General features: G+C 40.8%; 2 protein-coding genes across 10 annotated transcripts in view; one reads left to right on the forward strand and one right to left on the reverse strand.

Moving 5' to 3' along the window:
• The window catches only part of CCNB1IP1 (cyclin B1 interacting protein 1), a 49,881-nt gene that overhangs the window by 21,367 nt on the left and 7,503 nt on the right, over positions 1–21,011 (reverse strand). For 3 of the 8 annotated variants that reach the window (XM_055088350.1, XM_055088351.1, XM_055088353.1), the window contains exons 1-3: positions 5,024–5,269; positions 4,830–4,939; positions 2,602–2,669 (exon numbers count right to left, since the gene is read on the reverse strand). The exons of 1 other annotated variant lie outside the window; for it this stretch is intronic. The gene's annotated coding sequence lies outside the window, so the exon portion shown is untranslated. Of the gene's footprint in view, positions 1–1,472; positions 1,549–2,159; positions 2,202–2,601; positions 2,670–4,829; positions 4,940–5,023; positions 5,271–21,011 lie in introns of those variants that run through there. 4 more of the 8 variants (XM_055088352.1, XM_028495588.2, XM_007127736.4 and 1 more) reach the window with 4 other exon arrangements.
• Positions 5,490–20,764, forward strand: PARP2 (poly(ADP-ribose) polymerase 2). Of its 2 annotated transcripts, none has more exons than XM_007127741.3 (16): positions 5,490–5,562; positions 6,543–6,677; positions 7,012–7,082; positions 7,678–7,728; positions 13,054–13,150; positions 13,575–13,650; positions 14,268–14,370; positions 14,985–15,147; positions 15,404–15,542; positions 16,352–16,415; positions 16,497–16,631; positions 16,891–17,018; positions 17,183–17,282; positions 17,861–17,959; positions 18,206–18,330; positions 18,449–20,764. In XM_007127741.3, the coding sequence occupies exons 1-16, from the start codon at positions 5,505–5,507 to the stop codon at positions 18,606–18,608; spliced, it is 1,704 nt and encodes a 567-aa protein (XP_007127803.1). In that variant the 5' UTR covers positions 5,490–5,504; the 3' UTR covers positions 18,609–20,764. The 2 variants fall into 2 exon arrangements, with proteins under 2 accessions (XP_007127803.1, XP_007127804.1); XM_007127742.3 differs by lacking the exon at positions 5,490–5,562 and adding an exon at positions 5,585–5,678.

Below are 21,011 nucleotides of genomic sequence, written 5' to 3' on the forward strand. Positions count from 1 at the left end.
AAACATTTCCGTTTTTCCTAACTTAATGCTAAAATATGAGTTTACTCACTCAACACCATAATTTCAGAAAGATATCCAGCCCATATTTTGCCAAGTAAACATGGCAAGCATGCTCCTTCTGCACTTGTGAACACGAAGACCATGTGGCTTCTCTGATTCACACTGTCATTCCTTCTCAACATTAAATATGTGTTCACAACAAAATAAACCATCCCTTACTTAAACTGAAGTGGGCAAGGATATATTCACATAAAGGCCATCAGCATGGTTTTGGTTTTGATAGCAAATCCTTTATTGTTCAATCAAGATATTTAGGGTGTTAGTTTCTAGTCATCACTATGTGCACAAAATAACAGGAAGTACTGCATATTTAGAGTCCTTATAAACAAGAATATATCAAAACCCAACTGAAATGTCGCATGTTGACAAATGACTTAGGTACAAGGTTTTTCATTTTGAACGGAATGACAAGATTGTAAACCACCTAAATGTACACCAACAAAGGTTAAATAAACTATGGTGTGTACATACATAGATTTCTATGTAACCATGTTAAAGAATGTGGACCTTCTATATTTTCTCACTTGGAAATCCTAAGTGGGAAAAGTAAGATACATGGTAGAGTATGTATACAAGAGGGGTAAGTACATATATTTGCTTATATACACATAAAATATCTCAGGAAGGATACACAAGAAATTATTAACACTTACTGAGGAGGGGAATCAGGCTTAGGAGACTTCATTATGTACACTATGATCCCTTTTGAATTTTGAACAATGTGAATGTATTATTACCTATTCAAATAACATAAATTTAACAGTAAAGCTTGAGAATTATAAGGATTATGGGGGATCTACACCTGGCTATTACCACATTCCATGCACTAGTTTATGTCTCTCTCACACCTTCTACCTGTAAGGATAACACATACATTATATTCAGACTAATGTATGTCACTCAAAGTCACTAGGCAAACTTTTTATGAGAAAAAGAATATCCACAATAAATTTATTGCTTACTTATAGAAGGTATGTCACACGGACTAGTGTTTAGACTTTGTATACTTTGATCTTCAAAAGCTAAGTCTGGGACTTCCCTGGTGGCGCAGTGGTTAAGAACCCGCCTGCCAATGCAAGTGATATGGGTTCGAGCTCTGGTCCAGGAAGATCCTGCATGCCACGGAGCAACTAAGCCCACGTGCCACAACTACTGAGCCTGCGCTCTAGAGCCTGCAAGCCACAACTACTGAGCCTGCGTGCTACAGCTACTGAAGCCCATACGCCTAGAGCCCGTGCTCCGCAACGAGAAGCCACCACAATGAGAAGCCCACGCACCACACCGCAACGAAGAGTAGCCCCTGCTCGCCACAATGAGAGAAAGACTGTGCGCAGCAACGAAGACCCAACGCAGTCATAAATAAATAAATTATTTTTTAAAAAGCTAAGCTTAAGAATAGTTCAATGACTCACCCAAGATCACTGGAGGAATAAACTGTGGTGCTGGAATTTGATTTAGGCTTGCATTACGCTAAGGCCCCTCATCTTTTTCAGTATATCCTAAGCTTTTTAGGGCACAGTGCCGACATTAAAATTGGGAGCTCCTTTTAGAGCTCATTAAAATCATCTGACTTCAGAGTTTGCAGCCTAGTCCCACTAAGAAAGCCGAACTGCTCTGAGCAAAGACCAGGGCAAAGACAACATCCACTGCAGCTCCCACAAACCCAGTAAGAACCTGGGCCCTGCAGATACAGGAGAATTAAAACTGACTAGTCTGAACTCCTCCCAAGATCTACCCTCTCACTAAGGAAGACAGAAGTCAAAACAGCATTGAGATAATAACAGTACATTTTCCTCCAAGCAAAATGAATCCAGGCATTTTGCAGAAACACTATGTACATGAATCAGAGTCTACTGTTCCTAGGTCACCCTGTCTCGGAGAAGGATGGCAGACCCAGTCCAGCAGAGGCCCACGTGGAAACAAGCCAGGCAGATCATTTCACTTCCTTCCTCCAATCTCCACACAGCCAAAATTAATCGCCTTGTAGCTCACCCACACTCCAAGGCTGGCTTGAAATAAAGGCCTGCCACCAGGATACAATGGCTCAAATTGAAGAGAAATTCAAAACAATGAGGAAGCAAAATTAAGTGCACACTCACCAGCCCACCACCAAAAGGAAAGAGAGAAGGTGGAGAGACAGGAAGTAGCTTTGAGAAGTGGCCTCAGAGCCTGATTGGCTAATGATGATTCCCTCCTCCGCCTGATTGGCTAATGATGATTCCCTCCTCCTTTACCTTAAAAGGTGCTGAAATGATGCAACCCCCACCCTTCACCTACTTGTCTCTTTAAGGACCAATGATGCTACTTGCACTGTTTTTAGATTAAACTTTTTAAACCAAGTTTCCTTTTAATATACTTAGCACAAGCAAATATGGGCTAATTCGAGCTATTTACACACATTCTTGTTTAGTTGGACCTACTGCAAACAATTTTCATTCCTCTGGGATAATTTCGTATCCTTTGTGACCTCAACATGGTTAATTTATGCAAGGTGACAGGTTTCATTATAAACAGTCTAGATCTACTCAAGTTAGAACTTACCTTCAGGGTAATAGTCAAGTTAACAGGCTTAGCAGGAAAGATACTGGAAGAAGACGTCCACCTGCAATCTAGGGAGAAAGGATTTAGAAGAAAGCCACACTGGGGCTTCCCTGCTGGCGCAGTGGTTGAGAATCTGCCTGCCAATGCAGAGGACACAGGTGAAGATCCTAAATGCCGCGGAGCAACAAAGCCCGTGCACCACTGCTGAGCTCTGCACTCTAGAGCCCGCGAGCCACAACTACTGAAGCCCACGGGCCTAGAGCCCATGCTCCGCAACAATAGAAAACACCGCCCGCGCACCGCAATGGAGGGTACGCCCCACTCGCCACAACTAGAGAAAAGCCCGCGCGCAGCACCGAAGACCCAACGCAGCCAATAATTAATTAATTTTAAAAAAGAAAGAAACCCACACTGCCGACACCTTTATCTTGGACTTACAGCCTCCAGAATTTTGAGAAAATAAATTTTTGCTGCTTGAGCAACCCAGCCTGTACTTCTTAGTTATGACAGCCCTAGCAAACCAATACATTGCGTGACCTTGAATAAATTACTTACATTTTTCTAAAGTTCAATTTCCTCAACTATAAAAAGGAGATAGTAATAATACCTACCCTGTAGGGTTGTTGTGAGAATTAAATAATATATGTAAAGCTCATAGCATAGTAAGCACTAAATAAATTCTAGCTATTATCATTATAAAGATTAAATGAGGTTATGCATGTAGAGAGCACTTAGCTCAATGTCTAGTACACAAAGCTCTACTCAGTATTAACTATTTTTAATAAACTTTGATTTTTATTGTCTTCCTATTTCCAAATGAATGCCTTTTAGACCAGTCTAACGTGTTTGTGCCATAATTAAGTCAGATGCAACAGGCTTTGACATATCTCAGAAACAGATTAACCAATCCCATCCAATCCAACAAACATTTGTTGAACACTTACATTTTGTTAGATTTATTCCTAAATACTTGATATGCTTTTATGTTATTTTAAGTGGTATCTTTCCTAAAAATTCTGTTTCTCGTTGTTTGAAGCTCTTTTATAAAGATACAATTTACTCTTACATGTTACTTTCTAGCAGCCTTGCTAAGCTTCCTTACTGAGTTAAAAAATTTATCCCCCAGTTTCTTCTGGATTTCTTATCCCTAATCAAACCACATGCAAATAATGAGAAAAATTTATTTTCTTCTTTCTAAACTTTACATGTTTTGGTGAACAAAATTTCTCAATTTTAATATAATCAAATTTATCAATATTTTCTCTCATACTCAATGACGTTTGTGTCTTTAGAAACCCGTCCCTTCCCTCAAGGTCTAAAAGATATTTATGTGTATTTTCTTTAAATTTTACTGAAGTATAGTTGATTTACAATGTTGTGTTAATTTCTGCTGTACAGCAAAGTGACTCAGATATAGATACATATTTTTTCATGTTCTTTTACATTATGGTTTATCACAGGATATTGAATATAATGTTCCCCGTGCTATACCATAGGACCTTGTTGTTTATCCATCCTATATGTATTAGTTTACATCTGTTAATGGCAAACTCCCAATCCTTCCCTCCCCCACCTCTCTTACCCTTGGCAACCACAAGTCTGTTCTCTATGTTATTTACGTGTATTTTCTACCTAAGAGTTTTCAAGTTTATTTTTGAATGTCAGTCCTTAATCCATCTGTAGTTCACACACACATCCGTATTAGAACAAATCACAATTCTAGCCTTGACCTGGAAAGCCTGGCTTGCTGCGGGCCCTGGCTGCCTCTCCAGCTCGTCTCACACCACACTTCCCGCTTTATTGCTCCAGCCCCTCCGTGTCTCTCCTCTTCACTTACTGATTCTTCTGACACAGCTCAACTCCTGTCATTTCCTTGGTGATGAGTTCCCCAGTTTGTTCTCCCATTAGAACTTCCCTTACTATATTTCTTATAGCGCTTGTTGCTGCTGTACTTTTGCTTGTGTAATTACTTGATTAACGTCTGTCCCCAAGTAGACTCTAAGGTCCATGAAGACATGAACCATGTCTATTTTGGCTAAACTACCATATCCCCAGAACCCACCAAGGTGTCCAATAAATGTGCTGAAGTAATGAATAAATATCTATAATCTACATGAAAATCACCAATACACTGGTTGTTCTCGTTAAAAATGCACTCTCGGTTTTTAATTCAGAGGGTCTGAGACAGGATTTCAGGGATATGTTCCCAGCGGGGTGGTGGTACCCACCTTTTCTAAGGTTCACTTGACCAGGTTTTCCGAGTTCATTACCATTGTCTGTAGCTTCCACGGCCCTTCCATCCCTAAAACGTCTGCTTACTCAGCCTTCCTTCCACAGCCTAAAAGAGGACGGGGGGGAGAGTAGTCTGAATTGGGTTATGAGGCCCCCACACGGGGTACCTCACCTCAGCCATTGAACTCACTTCGCTGGCCGTGAGTCTGTTCCAAGCTCCGGCTAGGGAGGCATCCGCCACGACCCTCCGCAAGGGCGGGGTCGGTGGCATCTCCTGCCCAGTCTGCCCTCGCGCGGAGCCCCGTTCTCTGGGAACTCACCTCCCCGAAGCTCAGGGAGGGCCCTGTTAGGGCCGCTGATTGGCCCTAGTCTCAGACCTTCCCAAGGGACATGGGACGGAGTGACTAGACGCACTCAGCTCGTGGCCCCACCGATGAGCTTCCCTCCGCCCTATGACAAAAGGGAGCGCAAACCGTATTTATAAAGCTCTCAAGCCTAAAGGCATTTGTAGGTTATGGTGACTTCCCGCAACACATTGCGACATGCAAATACTGCGGAGCGTACCTCCCCAGGCAACTCCTCGCTGGGACGCACGCGCGCTACGTGCTCCCGCCTTTGGACTGCGCCGGCGATACTTGGGAGAGGGTTGATGACGTCAGCGTTCTGGCTCCATGGCACCTCGGCGGCGGCAGCGGCGGCGGCGGGGGACAGGCGGCGGCCGGGCGCGAGGTTTGGAGTGCATTGTGGGGGGCAGAAGGCTGGGGGGCGGGAAGTCGGAAAAGGAACGGTGCCCTCTGCTATAGCCCTTCCTACTTCCATCGCCGCCTGAACCAGTACTTGTCTTGGTACCGAACTTTGAAATTTTTTGTTCTCAGAGCTTTTGGGATTACAGAACTGTGTATGACAGCTTATTGACCTGTAACAACTAACTTAGTGCCAGCACTATCTTAAATACCTAATGTCATCCAGTTAAAAAAAATTAATTGTAAAAAAAAAATTAATTGTAAGGTGCATCATTGTTTTATGTACCACTAAGCAAGAAGAAACGCTTACAATTAAAACATGATTCACTACTTATAAGTCATCCATGGTAAAATGCATGCCAGTTTCAGAGATAATAAAATGGAACTCTTAGAACTGCCTTATGATGAGATATCATACTCTGTGTATTGTGTTCTTATGTGCATAGGTCCATCCCACAAATTTGGTACTGTGTTGTCTTCCTCTGGATTTATCTGTTGGGGCAACTGAGGTACAAAGAGATGAAATAACTTCTACACGATTCCACAGCTGGAAGAGACAGGGCTGGGCTCTAAGTTAGACACAGACTACAGAGCACTGTAGTAACCATTATCTCATACCACCTTAGGTAGTTTGAGGATAGATATTTGGGTGGTATTGGGGCACAAGTAAACAGAAGAGATGAGCAGGCTATGAGACTCATGCCTCAGGCCATGAGCTCACAAGGACCTCAAGGCTCCATTTTGCTTTGTTTAGTTTTATGTGGCTAGAATAGCAATTCAGCAACTCACACTGTTTTCAAGAACAGTGGTGTGGCAGTTATCATTTCTTTGTAAATTTACAAAACCACCTCAATCTATTTCTTTAAAAAGATGTTTTTTCAAAGTAGCATCATATTCAGTGTGTACCCATTCTTTCTTTTGCTTCTTTGCCCATGCTTCTTGCCCATTCTGTATCACTGAATGAAGCTGAAAGAGTTAATAATGGCAAAACAGCTACAGAAGACCCTCCACCTGCAAAGAAAATTCGAAAATGCCAGAAGATGAAAAAGGAGCCTGTGGCTGGAGGAAAGGCTGATAATGACAGGACAGAAGACAAGCAAGGTCAGCTCCCCGACATACATAGGCCAGGGAGCACCTGGGCCAGCAAGGGGGTCTCTGGGAGGGCTGAGGGTTGGGGGTGGGGGTATCTTGTTTTTTCAACTCTTATTTCTTCCTTCTTTGAAGATATAATTAACTTTCTATCTTTTGGGCATACCACAGGACTAACCTACTTTCTCAAAATCTTCAGTTTCCTGTATTTGAGATGAACTGAGACCTGGGCAGATCAGGAGTGCTTGGGAAGGGCAAAGTTAATTATGACAGGTTTCTGTCTAACCATGACAGATATTTTTGATTCCCATACAAGTAGATGTGGTACATATCTGTCTTTCCTCAGAGTCTGTGAAGACCTTGCTGTTAAAGGGCAAAGCTCCAGTGGACCCAGAGTGCACAGCCAAGGTGGGGAAGGTGAGAGACTCCCATTGATTTCTCAGGGAGCAGTTGTTCGTTTGTTATTGGGCTTCCTGTCTGGAACATTGCTAGTATCCATTTCAGGAATGCTCTCCAAAATATTACTAGTGATTAACTCTCTCCAAGACTGAGTGATGGCAGGGGTGGGGTTTGGGGGTAATCATCAGGGTGTTTTTTAGCATGGTTAACTTCTGGAGTCGTCATCAGCTTTCCACACCTCATTCTCTTTCTCAATTAGAAAATTGTATCATTATCAATGTTCTAATGAGATACTGCCCTGGTATGTATGGTATGAGTTACTGATGAATGGGAAAAGGATTTGAAGAATACAGAAGAAAGGCTTCCCTGGAACAGGTTTCCTTTAACTGAGTTAGACTGATTTGTATTTCTGTAATTACAAAAAGGCAACATGTTTTCATCATAGGAATGACAGTTTATGTGTAGAACGTACTTTTGCATTTCTTTCCCTGGAAGATGCATGTTGGTAGAGTGGGAGAATACTACCTCGAGGCATAAGAAAATTTAGAGCCTCGCTTAGGATCTCATCAGGGCTGTGACTGTACAGATGTCAATTTTTTTCTTTTCTCTCTAGGCCCATGTATACTGTGAAGGAAACGATGTCTATGATGTCATGCTAAATCAAGTAAGGGAAGAAGCTATTTATGAGAATTTTTTCTTGATAATTATTGTTGACAGTGTCCAGTGCCCAAATCTTTAATTCTGAAGTCCCTTATGTTAGCCCCTAGGGGTTCATACTCCCAAGTACTAAGCCCTAGTGCACTCTACCTGATAGTGGAGTCCTCTCTGAAAAGCAGATCTTTTAGCAGATTTTATGTCTTTTATTGAACCTATGAACCCTCTGTTCATATCATTTTGCACATTTTCTGATAGGTTGTTGGTCTTTTTTCTTGTGGACTTTGAGGAACTTTATATAATGTGGAAGATAGTCCTTTGTCTATAATATAAATTGCTTATATATTTTCCAAATTTGTCATTTGCCTTTTGATTTTCCTTATGGTATACTTTTTGCCCTTACTGAAGTTTTACATTTTTATGTAGTTAAATTTATTTATTTTTTAAAATTTACTTTTTATTGAGGTAACATTGGTTTATAACATTATGTAAACTTCACATGTACAACATTAGATTTCTACTTCTGTAAGCACTACAGGGTGCTCACCACCGAAAATTTAGTTCCCATCTGTCACCATACAGTTCTCTATGCTCATCAGAGATATGGGCCTCTAATTTTCTTTTTTGTGTTGTCCTTGTCTGGTTTTGGTATCAGGGTAATGTTTTGTTTTGGGGGAGGTTTTTTAATTACTATTTCAATCTCTTTACTAGAGTTTTTGGTCTATTCACATTTTCTATTTCTTTATGATTTAGTGTTGGAAGGTTGTATGATTCTAAGATTTGTCCATTTCTTCTAGGTTGTCCAGTTGTTGGCATATAGCTAGTCATAATATTCTTTTATAATCCTTTGTATTTCTGTGGTACTCATTGTTATTTCCCCTCTTTCGTTTCTGATTTTATTTATCAGAGCCTTATCTCTTTTTTTTCTGAGTCTAGCTAAAAGTTTGTCAATTTTGTTTATCTTTTCAAAGAACCAGCTGTTAGTTTCATTGATCTTTACTATTGTCTTTTTAGTCTCTATTTCATTTATTCCTACTCTGATCTTTATTATTTCCTTCCTTCTGCTGACTTCGGGCTTCATTTGCTGTTTTTCTGGTTCCCTTAGGTGTGAGGTTAGATTGTTTATTCAGGATTTTTCTTGTTTCTTGACGTAGGCCTGTATTGCTTTAAATTTCCCTTTTAATACCACTTTTGCTGCATCCCGTAGATTTTGGTATGTCTTATTTTCATTTCATCTTTAGTATTTTTAATTTCTCCTTTGATTTCTTTGTTGACCCAATAGTTGTTCAGTAGCATGTTGTTTAGTAGCATGTTGTTCAGTCTCCACATATTTGTGATTTTTCCAGCTTTCTTCTTGTAGTTGATTTCTACATTGTTGTAGTAGTTTCACGTGATCAGAAAAGATTTTTGATACGATTTCAGTCTTATATTTATTGAGACCTGTTTTGTACCTCAACATATCAATATGATCTATTTTTGAGAAAGTTCCTTGTGCACTTGAGAAGAATGTGTATTCTGCTGCACTTAGATACAATGTTCTGTACAAATCTATCAAATCTATCTGATCTAATGTTTCATTTAAGGCTGCTGTTCCCTTGTTAACTTTCTATCTGGATGATCTATCCATTGATGTAATTTGGGTGTTAAAAGTCCCCAACTATTATTATGTTGCTGTCAGTTTCTTCCTTTAGGTCTGTTAATAATTGCTTTATATATTTTGGTGCTCCTGAATTAGGTGTACGTATATTGAAAAACTTGTCTTCTTAATGAATTGTCCCCTTTATCATGATGTAATGTCCATCTTTGTCTCTTGTTAACTTTTTTTCTTGATGTGTATTTTGCCTGATATGAGTATTAATTATACCCGCTTTCTTTTGGCTGCCATTTGCTTGGAGTATCATCTTCCATCCCTTCACTTTGAGCCTGTTTGTCTTTAGAGCTGAGCTGAGTCTCCTGGAGGCAGCATATAGGTGGATCTTATTTTTTAATCCATCCAGCCACTCTGTGTCTTTTGTGGGTTTTTTTTGTTTGTTTGTTTTTTAATTTATTTATTTATTTTATTTTTTGGCCACATTGGGTCTTTGTTGCTGCGCACGGGCTTTCTCTAGTTGCAGCGAGTGGGGGCTACTCTTCGTTGCGGTGCGTGGGCTTATCGTGGTGGCTTCTCTTGTGGGGCACGGGCTCTAGGCGTGCGGGCTTCAGTAGGTGGGGCATGCGGGCTCAGTAGTTGTGGCTCGCGGGCTCTAGGGCACAGGCTCAGTAGTTGTGGCACATGGGCTTAGTTGCTCCGCAGCATGTGGGATCTTCCCGGACCAGGGCTCCAACCTGTGTCCCCTGCAGGCGGATTCTTAACCACTGCGCCACCAGGGAAGCCCCACTCTGTGTCTTCTGATTGGTGAATACAATACATTTACATTTAGGATGATTATTGATAGATGAAGACTTAGTATTGCCATTTCATCTTTTGTTTTCTGGTTGTTCTATATCTCCATTGTTTCTTTTTCCTTGTGTTTCTGTTTGCCAGTTTGGTTTGGTGGTTTTCTATGATGTTTTTCTCAGTTTCCTTTTTTTTAATGTTTTGTGCCTCTGCTCTAGATTTATGCTCTGTGGTTATCATGAGGTTTGTATAAACGTCTCTTAGATAAAATAGTCCTTTTTCTGCTGATAGCATCTTCATTTGACTATATGGCTTCCATCCTCTTCCTCTTCCCCTTTTATGCATTTGTTGTCTCAAATTATCCCTTTTTATGTTGTAAGTTTGTTACCAAATTGATGTAGCTATAGTTGTTTTTTCTGCTTTTTTTCCCTTTAACCTTTATGCTGTTTAAACCTATTCTGATAGAGTTGTAATTTTCTGATTCTGTTTATCACCTTACTCAAAGTTTTGTGTACCTTTGCCTTTTTCTTTCAAGTAGAAGAGCTCCTTTCAACATTTCTTGTAAAGTAGGTATAGTGGTGATGAACTCTCTCAACTTTTGTTTGTTTGGGAAAGCCTTTTTTCTCCTTCAGATCTGAATGATAACTTTGCTAGGTAGAGTATTCTTGGCTAACAGTTCTTATCTTTCAGTATTTTGAGAATGTCATTCCACTCCTCTAGAGTTTCTTCTGAAAAATCTGATAGCCTAACGGGCATTCCTTTATCGGTGATCATACTTTTTTCCCTGGCTGCCTTTAAAACTCTTCTTTTATCATCGACTTTTGACAGTCTTCATAAAATGTGTCCTGGAGAAAATTTTTTTGTGTTGAGGGAATTATGTGCTCTCTTAGCTTCATGGAGTGGTCTATCAATTTTCTTCCCCAGGTTTGGGAAGTTCTCAGCTATTATTTCTTTCTGCTTTGTTCTTTTATAGTTTCAATCTCTTCAGAAAAGTATTCCTTCTGTTCATTAATTTTATTCCTGAGATCATTGAACTGCCTTTCTGAGTTTTCTTTTAGCTCATTGAGCTTCTTCATGACAGCTATTTTGTATTCTCTATCAGTTAGATCACAATATTCCGTGACTTTAAGTTTGGTTTCTGGAAAATTGTCATTTTCTTTTCATGATACACTGTAACTGTGGTTCTTCATGGTGTTTGATGAGTTGTTCCTCTGCCAGTATGTCTGAAGTAGCAAACACCGCTCTTTAAGTAAAGCTTTTTTAAAAATCTTGATTCTGAGGATTCAACAAGTTAGAAATTAGAGGCCTTTCTTTTGTTTTCCAGTAGGTGGCGCTGTAACACAAGTTTTTGGTTTCTCTTATCGGACTTGCCTCTAGATACATTTGAGAGCACTTTCCACCCTGCACCACCTCTGTCAGGAGTCACCCGGTGCCCTCCTTATCACTGTTGTGCCTCCCAGGTCATTGGTGCTTTGCTGCTGCTGCTGTCACTGGCGTCACCACCTGGGGCACCAGGATGGCAGGAGCCTCCGTTCATCTGGGATCTCCTAAGTCACAGGAAAAGGCGCGGGGAGCCGGGTCACCAGTGCCTCTAAGTTGTCTGGTATTGTTGTGTTCAGCCGGGAGCTGCCACTGAGGGTGAAGGTGCAGGGGCCAGAGTCACGGGCCCTCCATGGCTCCCCTATCACTGCTGCCCAGTTACCTGTGGCTGCCAGCACCACTGCAGCCAGGACGCCAGAGTCCTGTGCACCGCCTCACCTGCTGCTGCCAGGTTCTCTGGGGGCATGGAATCGCAGGCACCGCCTCCACTGTTGCCCTAGTTCCACCTCCTCTATGTGTCCCAGTCCACCCACCTTTAGATGTACAGATGTGTGGAATTCTCTGGCATCCTGGAGTGTAAGACGGAGGCACCTTTGTTGAGTTGTGGATTTTTTTACTGGTTGTAGATTGAAGGGGAGAGATGAAGGGAGCGTCTTTTCTCCACCATGATGCTGATATCCCATTTTTTTCTTTTTAATCTTTTTTCTCTTTGTTTATTTTTGTTGTTTTGGATAGATACTACACATGCCTGGTTAATGTATTTCCTGAATATGTCTTCATATTTGAATTGATTGATCTATCATATATACTTTTAACAGCTACCTAGTATTCTTTTATTACCACTCTTTTCAGTTAAAATATCATGAGCAGATAGAAAAGATCCTAAGGCCCCTTTTTGTTCTACCATCTGCGACTTTATAATGTGAGCAGACAGGAGGTAGGAACAGGGAACACACTTAACAAAGAAGACTGCCTTGGTGACCAGGGCTTGGCCTTACAGCACAGGCTGCTATTCCTTATCATGGACTGCTCACTCTCTTCACTCAGAGTAAGTTACTCACAGGATACCGCTTTTTAGATACTAGTCACATTTTCTCTGAATGTCTCCAGCTCAGGTCACGTTAGGTATAGGACAGATGTGGCAGTGGTTTCTGCCTTTCCTCCCTCCCCTCCTAACATCCTGCTCTCAGCTCACTGTCAGATTGCTGCAGCTGACAAACCAGAGCTGTAAGTAGAACTACTGAAGAATAAGTTGTCTAAACAAACAAGCATAATAGTTACAGATCTTTGGGGCATCAAAATTGTTTTCATTTGGAAAATAATTATTGGGAATGGATTGAGAGCTGGAAAATACATATGGCCTCGGAAACATCTGTGGAGGGAAGTGATGATATTTGAGGTTGGGTAGAGGTTTTAGGAAGCTTCCAGCCTTTAATTCCTAGGAACTCAAAGTTTAATATAGAAACCCTTTTCCTCCTTTCTTATATCCTTACTCTTACATGAACCTGATTTTTTTGTCCCTTGCTGTCCTTTCCTCACGGCAATTACTCGTACCTGTGACCAAGGAAGAGTCATTGGTTTCTGTAGCTTCCATTTGCAAACTTCTGTCCTTTTATGTTCATATTTCTATCATCGTAGACCAATCTCCAGTTCAACAACAACAAGTATTATCTGATCCAGCTGTTAGAAGATGATGCACAGAGGAACTTCAGTGTTTGGATGAGATGGGGCCGAGGTAATGACTTTTATTGTGGATTTTATGAATTATTATTCAGGAAGCCAGAAGCAACTAAGTGAGTAGCCAAAGGATCCTCTGGGTTTAAATTGGTGAAGTGGAGTTTCTATAACCTGTTAGAGGCTTAGGAATCAAACTGTGCTGCTTGAAATTGGGGAGTGGCCAGCATCCTCATTTGCAGGTTCCCATCGGAAAAACTACTCGCATCCTATTGAGGCTGAGAACTGTCCTGCAATTGGGCTGCTAGTGCTGTTCAGAGGCAACAGGATCAGTTCCCTAACCTTTCACCTTTTCCTTCTTCCCTTCCTGCCTATTTGTCAGATGCTAAGCAGAGAGACCTTAGAGAGCTGGCTTGTTGCTATCAGAGAAGTGTTCTTGGGTTGGGGGGCAGAGAACCATCTTACATGTGGCATTTGCTTTGCAGTTGGGAAAATGGGGCAGCACAGCTTGGTGGCTTGTTCTGGGGACCTCAACAAGGCCAAGGAAATCTTTCAAAAGAAGTGAGTGCTAAGAAATGAGTACAAAAAAAAATATCCTTCTTCTTCTTGGATATCTCTTCTTTAAGAATTTTATAGTAAGTGTGATTTGGCCTAAATGATAATGTCTTTCCACTGTGACATTGTATGATCGGAACACCAAATTGCATCCTTAGTTACTGATTAAATCACCTGGAACCGTGAAACTGACTAAAAACAGAAGAAGCTAATATATTCAGCACATGACCAACAATTTAGGAAATTTGGGAAAAATGAGATGAGACTATTCAGCTACAGTTTGAAAAATTATTTTACTATGATATGAAAAACTTTCTGGAGTCTCTGGGAATGTTTCTTTCAGAGAAAAGGATTGGATAGGGATCTTTTGTCTTAAATCTCAATGACCTTTGTGATGTTTGGGGCCTTTGGGAAGCTCAAGGGTCCTTTTTTCCCATTTTTTTTGTTCCCTTTGTCTCTAGAGCTTTTCTGTCCATTCAGGGTCCTAATTCAGAATCCAGATTTATGGAAAATTGATGTCGCAGGAAATAAAGTTTGGAGATGTTCTTAGGAAATAATTGTAAGCCCATCCCTAGTAGTAGACCCTTGTTTGTAAGATTTTCTCACCACCTTGAACTTTACAGATTCCTTGACAAAACAAAAAATAATTGGGAGGATCGTGAGAAGTTTGAGAAGGTGCCTGGAAAATATGATATGCTACAAATGGACTATACCACCAATACTCAGGTAAACTCTGACTATACGTTTAGGGAAGAACTGTTTCCTCTTAACCAGGGTGAAGTCTAGCAGAGTGACTTAGATGAGGTCCTAGTCTCTGTTATTTACTAAGGTTCTTATGAAATCTTAGGTCCTGTTTCCAGAAGTTTAATATTATGAATCAAGACGGGAGTAATAAATAGTCAAACTGATAAAACTACATTTAAAGTTGCCTTCACTTCTAGTTATATACCACAGTTTAAAAAAAAAAATTTAATTTTGAATGCCGAGTCATAAGCAGGATGCTAAAAGGATCTGTCCTGAAAACTGTCACATATCTGAAAAATGGAAAACCAGTCTTTTTAAGGTGAGAAGATTTGAGATACAATAGCTTCTTTACATACTTAATGACATCATATTTGGAGGGCCTTTTAGACTTACTCTAAGTGTTTAACTATAGGAAGCAGAAGTAGGACTGGAAGGTGGAAGTCACACTGAGTGCTCTAACTAGGTTAATAGTGGAATGGGCCTGTGTTCAAGCAGAGGCCGACGTTGACCTGCCAGGAATATCGCAGAGCCAGTCCTTGCAGGGAGCGTAAAATAGATGCTTTCAGATTTTATGACTTTTTTTTTTTTCGCTGTAGAGTGAAGAGGAAACAAATAAAGATGAATCTCTCAAATCCCCCTTGAAACCAGAGTCACAGCTAGATCTTCGTGTACAGGAGCTGATAAAGTTGATCTGTAATGTCCAGGCCATGGAAGAGATGATGGTAGAAATGAAATATGATACCAAGAAAGCCCCACTTGGTAGGACTTCAGATTCTATCCTACATTCTCACTTCATATTCTAGTTCCTTTACCAGGATATTTTATCACCATCATGATTTAAATCTTGCTGATATTACTGAATAAAGAAAGAGAGATTTGGGGTGAGAGGTTGCATGGGGGGAGGAAGAACAGTTTTGAAAGTTGAAAGGTGAGAGTCTTTGTTGGGCAGGGACACAAATACAGTTTACAGGCTGGGACCCTGGTTGTGGAGTCTGATCTCTGGCTGGGTCTGCAGGGAAGCTGACAGTGGCACAAATCAAGGCAGGTTACCAGTCTCTTAAGAAGATTGAGGATTGTATTCGGGCTGGCCAGCATGGACGAGCTCTCATGGAAGCATGCAATGAATTCTACACCAGAATCCCACATGACTTTGGGTAAGGCCTGTGCTGTTACTTCACTTTGCTCTTCTGCCCAGCCATATCCCCTACATCACTCAGCAGCAACTATAATCTTTTTAATTTTTCATTTCTAAGGAAATGATCATCTTGAATAGCTGTAGAGCCAAAATGATTTATAGATCGCCTATTTAATCAGCTTATGAATATGGGATGTGATCTCCTGGCCTGATTACAACCATATTCTCTGACAAAGTGTAAGCTACCAACTCAAGAGAGAGTGGGTCTAGCTATCCAACCAACATGTAAAACACTTTCAGGCATATCACCCTGTTTCCTATTCTTTAAGGTGACAGTAACACACTTAACACCATTTCTGTGAGCTCAAATGATATTAGGTATATAAAATACATTTTATCTTTGTTGATTCTGCATTCTGGTGCTTACTTTATTTTTAGTCCCCTATTGCTTTATAGAAGCCTATGACCTAGAAATAACCCCGAGTGGTCAATAGGTATATTTCTGCCTCTAGATAGGACTTCATCCAAACTATTCCTTATTGATGTCAATACATCTTATTTTTAAAAAGTTCCCATAAAAAGGAATTTTAACTCTAGTCCTAAATGTCAAAGTCTATATAGTTTGTTCATTTTATCCTACTCAGAGTATATGCATACTATCTCTTTATATATTTGGAATTTAAAATCTCTTACAGGTCTCTATCAAATGGAAGACCCCAGTTTCTTATACCTATTTTCTAAAGGACCTATCTTTAGTCTGTTATTTTTAGTCATGTGCCTTTTGGCCACACATCAGAGAACTAATTATTGGTTATATCTCTGTCCTAGACTCCGTACCCCTCCATTAATCCAGACAGAGAAAGAACTGTCAGACAAAGTACAGCTACTAGAGGTGAGATATGCGTGGATTGGGAAGTATTACATCTCTTGTCCCAGGTTTCTCCCACACTGATTTTCTGTCTCTTCTTGTCAGGCTTTGGGAGACATTGAAATTGCTATTAAACTGGTGAAGACAGAACTGCAAAGCCCAGAACACCCACTGGACCAACACTATAGAAAACTACATTGTGCTTTGCTCCCTTTAGACCATGAGAGTTATGAGTTCAAAGTAAGAAAAATGATCATTTATTTTCATAACAAAATAAATGATCCACCCTTCCCCATCCCCCTGTTCTCTGACTACTTCTGGTTAAGAGAAAACTTTAGGGCAGAACTTCTATTTACTAGGAATTGGGAAGGTAGGGCTCTTTCTAGCTGCCCTTGTGAGACCATTTGGGCCAATTTATACCAGAAGCCCTGAGGTTCTTCAGCTCACCGTGGTCTCTTATAGAGTCCGCATCAGCCATTTCTTTCATTCTTCTTCACAGGTGATTTCCCAGTACCTACAGTCTACGCATGCTCCCACACACAGTGACTATACCATGACCTTGCTGGATGTTTTTGAAGTAGAGAAGGAGGGTGAGAAAGAAGCCTTCAGAGAGGACCTTCATAACAGGTCTCCATTTAGCTTTGGGTTTGGGAAGACATTCCCTTGCCTGAAGTGCAGTTATGGAACTTACAGAGAAGGATAGCAGAGACAGTTGTTGGTGTTTTTTTATGCTTATGGCCTATGTTTGCAGGAGAGCAAGAGAGAGTACAATAATATTGGCTTTTCCTTAGGATGCTCCTATGGCATGGTTCCAGGCTGAGTAACTGGGTGGGAATCCTGAGCCACGGGCTTCGAATCGCCCCACCTGAGGCTCCCATCACAGGTTACATGGTGAGTAGAAATTGAACCCTGAAGGTGGGTACAAGGGAAAAGAATACAATTTTCTCAGTCCTTTCCCCCCCCCCCTTTTTTTTTTTTTCCTAGATTAGGATTAGGTGGTGACCTGGCATTGACTATGACCTTCCTTTCTTTTTTTTTTTTTTTTTTTTTTTTTTTGTGGTATGCGGGCCTCCCTCTGTTGTGGCCTCTCCCGTTGGGGAGCACAGGCTCCGGACGCGCAGGCTCAGCGGCCATGGCTCACGGGCCCAGCCGCTCCGCGGCATGTGGGATCCTCCCAGACCGGGGCGCGAACCCGGTTCCCCTGCATCAGCAGGCGGACGCGCAACCACTGTGCCACCAGGGAAGCCCCAGACCTTCCTTTCTTAAATTCCTAAGGATATCCTTCCTTTCTCCCCAGAAAGCAGAGATTCATTGATGCTTCTGCCTTCTCTTGGAACAGAATTGTGAGGGGAAATGGAGAAGGGTCTATATTGTATTTAAGATAATAGAACACAGGGTCAGTGGTATGAGCCTCCCTTCTAACACAATGGGTTAGGCAGTTGACCTTGTTTTTTATTTATATGTTTCAGTTTGGAAAAGGAATCTACTTTGCTGACATGTCTTCCAAGAGTGCCAATTACTGCTTTGCCACTCGCCTAAAGGATACTGGACTGCTGCTCCTGTCAGAGGTAAGGCAGGAACACATCCGTGATTTCTAGTTTATTATTAGTTCCTATTTTTCCAAAGAGAAAAGTTCAGCCACAGAACCAAGAGGTTCACCTGGGAGAACCTGAGAGGGAAGCCAAGTGCGATTTCCACTGCATTCGATTCTTCTGCTGGAGTAGGAGAAGAAAGTACTGTTGGAGTTTTCTGTTTGGCTTTAGAGCCATTCATTTCAGTAGGATGTGGTCATTTAAAGATCCTTTTCTTTGCAGGTAGCTCTAGGTCAGTGTAATGAGCTACTAGGGGCCAATCCAGAGGCAGAAGGATTACTTCAGGGCAAACACAGCACCAAGGGGCTAGGCAAGATGGCTCCCAGTCCTACGTGCGCCATCACCTTGTAAGTACTCAGCCTGGAGGGTCAGAAAACTCCTTTTGGCCAGATAAGACTCTCTACTTTCTCTATTCAAACTTCTGAACCAGAGGCAGATGTTGACACACATTCTTCCATTTGGCAGGAATGGGAGTACAGTACCCTTAGGACCAGCAAGTGACACAGGAATTCTGAATCCAGAGGGTTATACCCTCAACTACAACGAATTTATTGTATATAACCCCAACCAGGTCCATATGCGATACCTTCTAAAGGTTCGATTTAATTTCCTGCAGCTCTGGTGAATGTTGATATTAAACAAACCAGAGAAAATATGATCTTCAAGCAAGAAAACAGGCAACGTTGTACTTTCGATTTCCTCATATTTTCTGTAATAAAGACAGTACAAATCTTCCACTGGCTTCTTCGGGCTTTACTTCTGCAAGCACATATTTCTTCTGATGTTAGTGTATCTTTATTTCCAGGATAGAAAATGTAGCTTCTCTGCGTATGCCACAGCTAGCTGCAGGTTACTCAGGATCCTGTTCTGTCCTTTCACAGCAGAATAGCCTCTGTGCATTGAGGGAGACTAATGGAGGTTAATGTTTTTCCCATTTAATACAGTTTTTCTGCAAACTGGAGTTTGTTGGGTAGTATTATAGGAAGGGTAGAGGCAGCAAAGACTGAATTGTTTCCCATACAAATCTTCTCACTTGCCTTTTTCCCCTGTTTACCACCTGCAGACCAGGTCTCCCACCACTTAGCATCCCAGGTGTCAGCAGATGTCCAAAATTTGGGGTAGCACTTGGAGGACTGTCACTAAGCCTAAATATATCTCAGGGAGGAAGGGAGAGAAGGAGAATGATTTTGATGTACCCCACTCCATCTAAGAAGTACCAAAGTCTAAAACAGATCCAGAGACTTCTTGACTATTTGTAAACACATGCAACACAGATAAACACACACATACAACATACTTCCTTAGTAACAATGAAGGTTATTTAAATGAAAACAGTAGCTTGTAACTTTTTAGAGACCACATTACCAATATCTATCAAAAATGTTAAATGTACACACACTTTGACCTAAAAATTACAGATGTACATGTTTACATAGATGATGTCACTGCAGAATTGTTATATGCAAAAACACCCATAAATAAGGAACAAGTTAAATATATTCTCTCATTGAAATACTATGCTGCTGTTAAAACTAGACTATACACTTCAAAAAAATGTAAGAGAAGGGAATACTTCCCAACTCATTCTATTAGGCAGTATAAAACTAAACCCAGATAAAGATATCACAAGAAAATTATAGACCAGTATCCTGTAAGAATGTAGATACAGGCGCAGTGGTTAATAATCCGCCTGCCAATGCAGGGGTCACAGGTTCAAGCCCTGGTCCAGTAAGATCCCACATGCCGCAGAGCAACGAAGCCCATGAGCCACAGCTACTGAGCCCGTGTGCCACAACTACTGAAGCCCACGCACCTAGAGCCCGTGCTCCATAACGAGAAGCCACCGCAATGAGAAGCCTGCGCACTACAACAAACACCAGGCCTTGCTTGCCACAACTAGAGAAAGCCCGTGTGCAGCAATGAAGGCCCAACACAGCCAAAAATAAATAAATACATTTATTTAAAAAAAAAAAAAAAAGAATGTAGATGCAGGGACTTCCCTGATGATCGAGTAGTCAAGAATCCATCTTCCAATGCAGGAGACATGGGTTCGATCCCTGGGTGAGGGACTAAGATCCCACATGCCGCAGGGCAACTAAACCTGCGTGCCATGACTAGAGAGCCTGCACGCCGCAACTACTGAGCCCGTGCACTCTGGAGCTCATGCGCCACAGCTAGAGAAGCCTGCATGCTGGAACTAGAGAGAGAAGCCCACAATGAAGAAAGAGCCCACATGCTGCAATGAAGACCCAGCTCAGCCAAAAAAAAAAGAATGTAGATACAAAAATAAAATACTATCAAGCCTAAACCAGCAAAACATAAAAAAGGATTATACAACATGACCAAATGAGATTTATTGCAGAAATGCAAGGTTGGTTCAACATAGGAAAATCAACCAAAATTGATGGTTGTGACTTTTGCCAAATGTAGGGCTAAAGTCACATGACCATCTCATTAGATGCAGAAAAAGCACTTGGCAAAATTCAACGCCCTTTCACAATAAACATTCAACAAACTAAGAATGGAAAGGACCTTCTTCAACCTAATAAAGGATGTCTATGAAAAACTGCAAAAAGACTGAAAGTTTTTCCCCAAAGATCAGGAACAAGACCAGGATATCTGCTCTCACCACTTCCATTCAGCATTGTACTGGATTCTGGGCACAGTAATTAGATAAGGAATAGAGGGGAAAAGGCATCCATATTGAAAAGGAAGAGGAAAAACTATATTGGCAGATTACATGATCTAATATACATATATATATTAGATTACATGATCTAATATATAGATTAGATTACATGATGTAATATATATAGATTAGATTAGATGATCTAATATATATATAGATTAGATTAGATGATCTAATATATATATATTAGATTACATGATCTAATATATATAAGATTACATGATCTAATATATATAAGATTACATGATCTAATATATAAGATTACATGATCTAAAATATATATTAGATTACATGATCTAATATACATATATATTAGATTATATGATCTAATATACATAT

The sequence above is a fragment of the Physeter macrocephalus genome, chromosome 11 (assembly GCF_002837175.3).
Source record: "Physeter macrocephalus isolate SW-GA chromosome 11, ASM283717v5, whole genome shotgun sequence".
NCBI lineage: Eukaryota > Metazoa > Chordata > Mammalia > Artiodactyla > Physeteridae > Physeter > Physeter macrocephalus.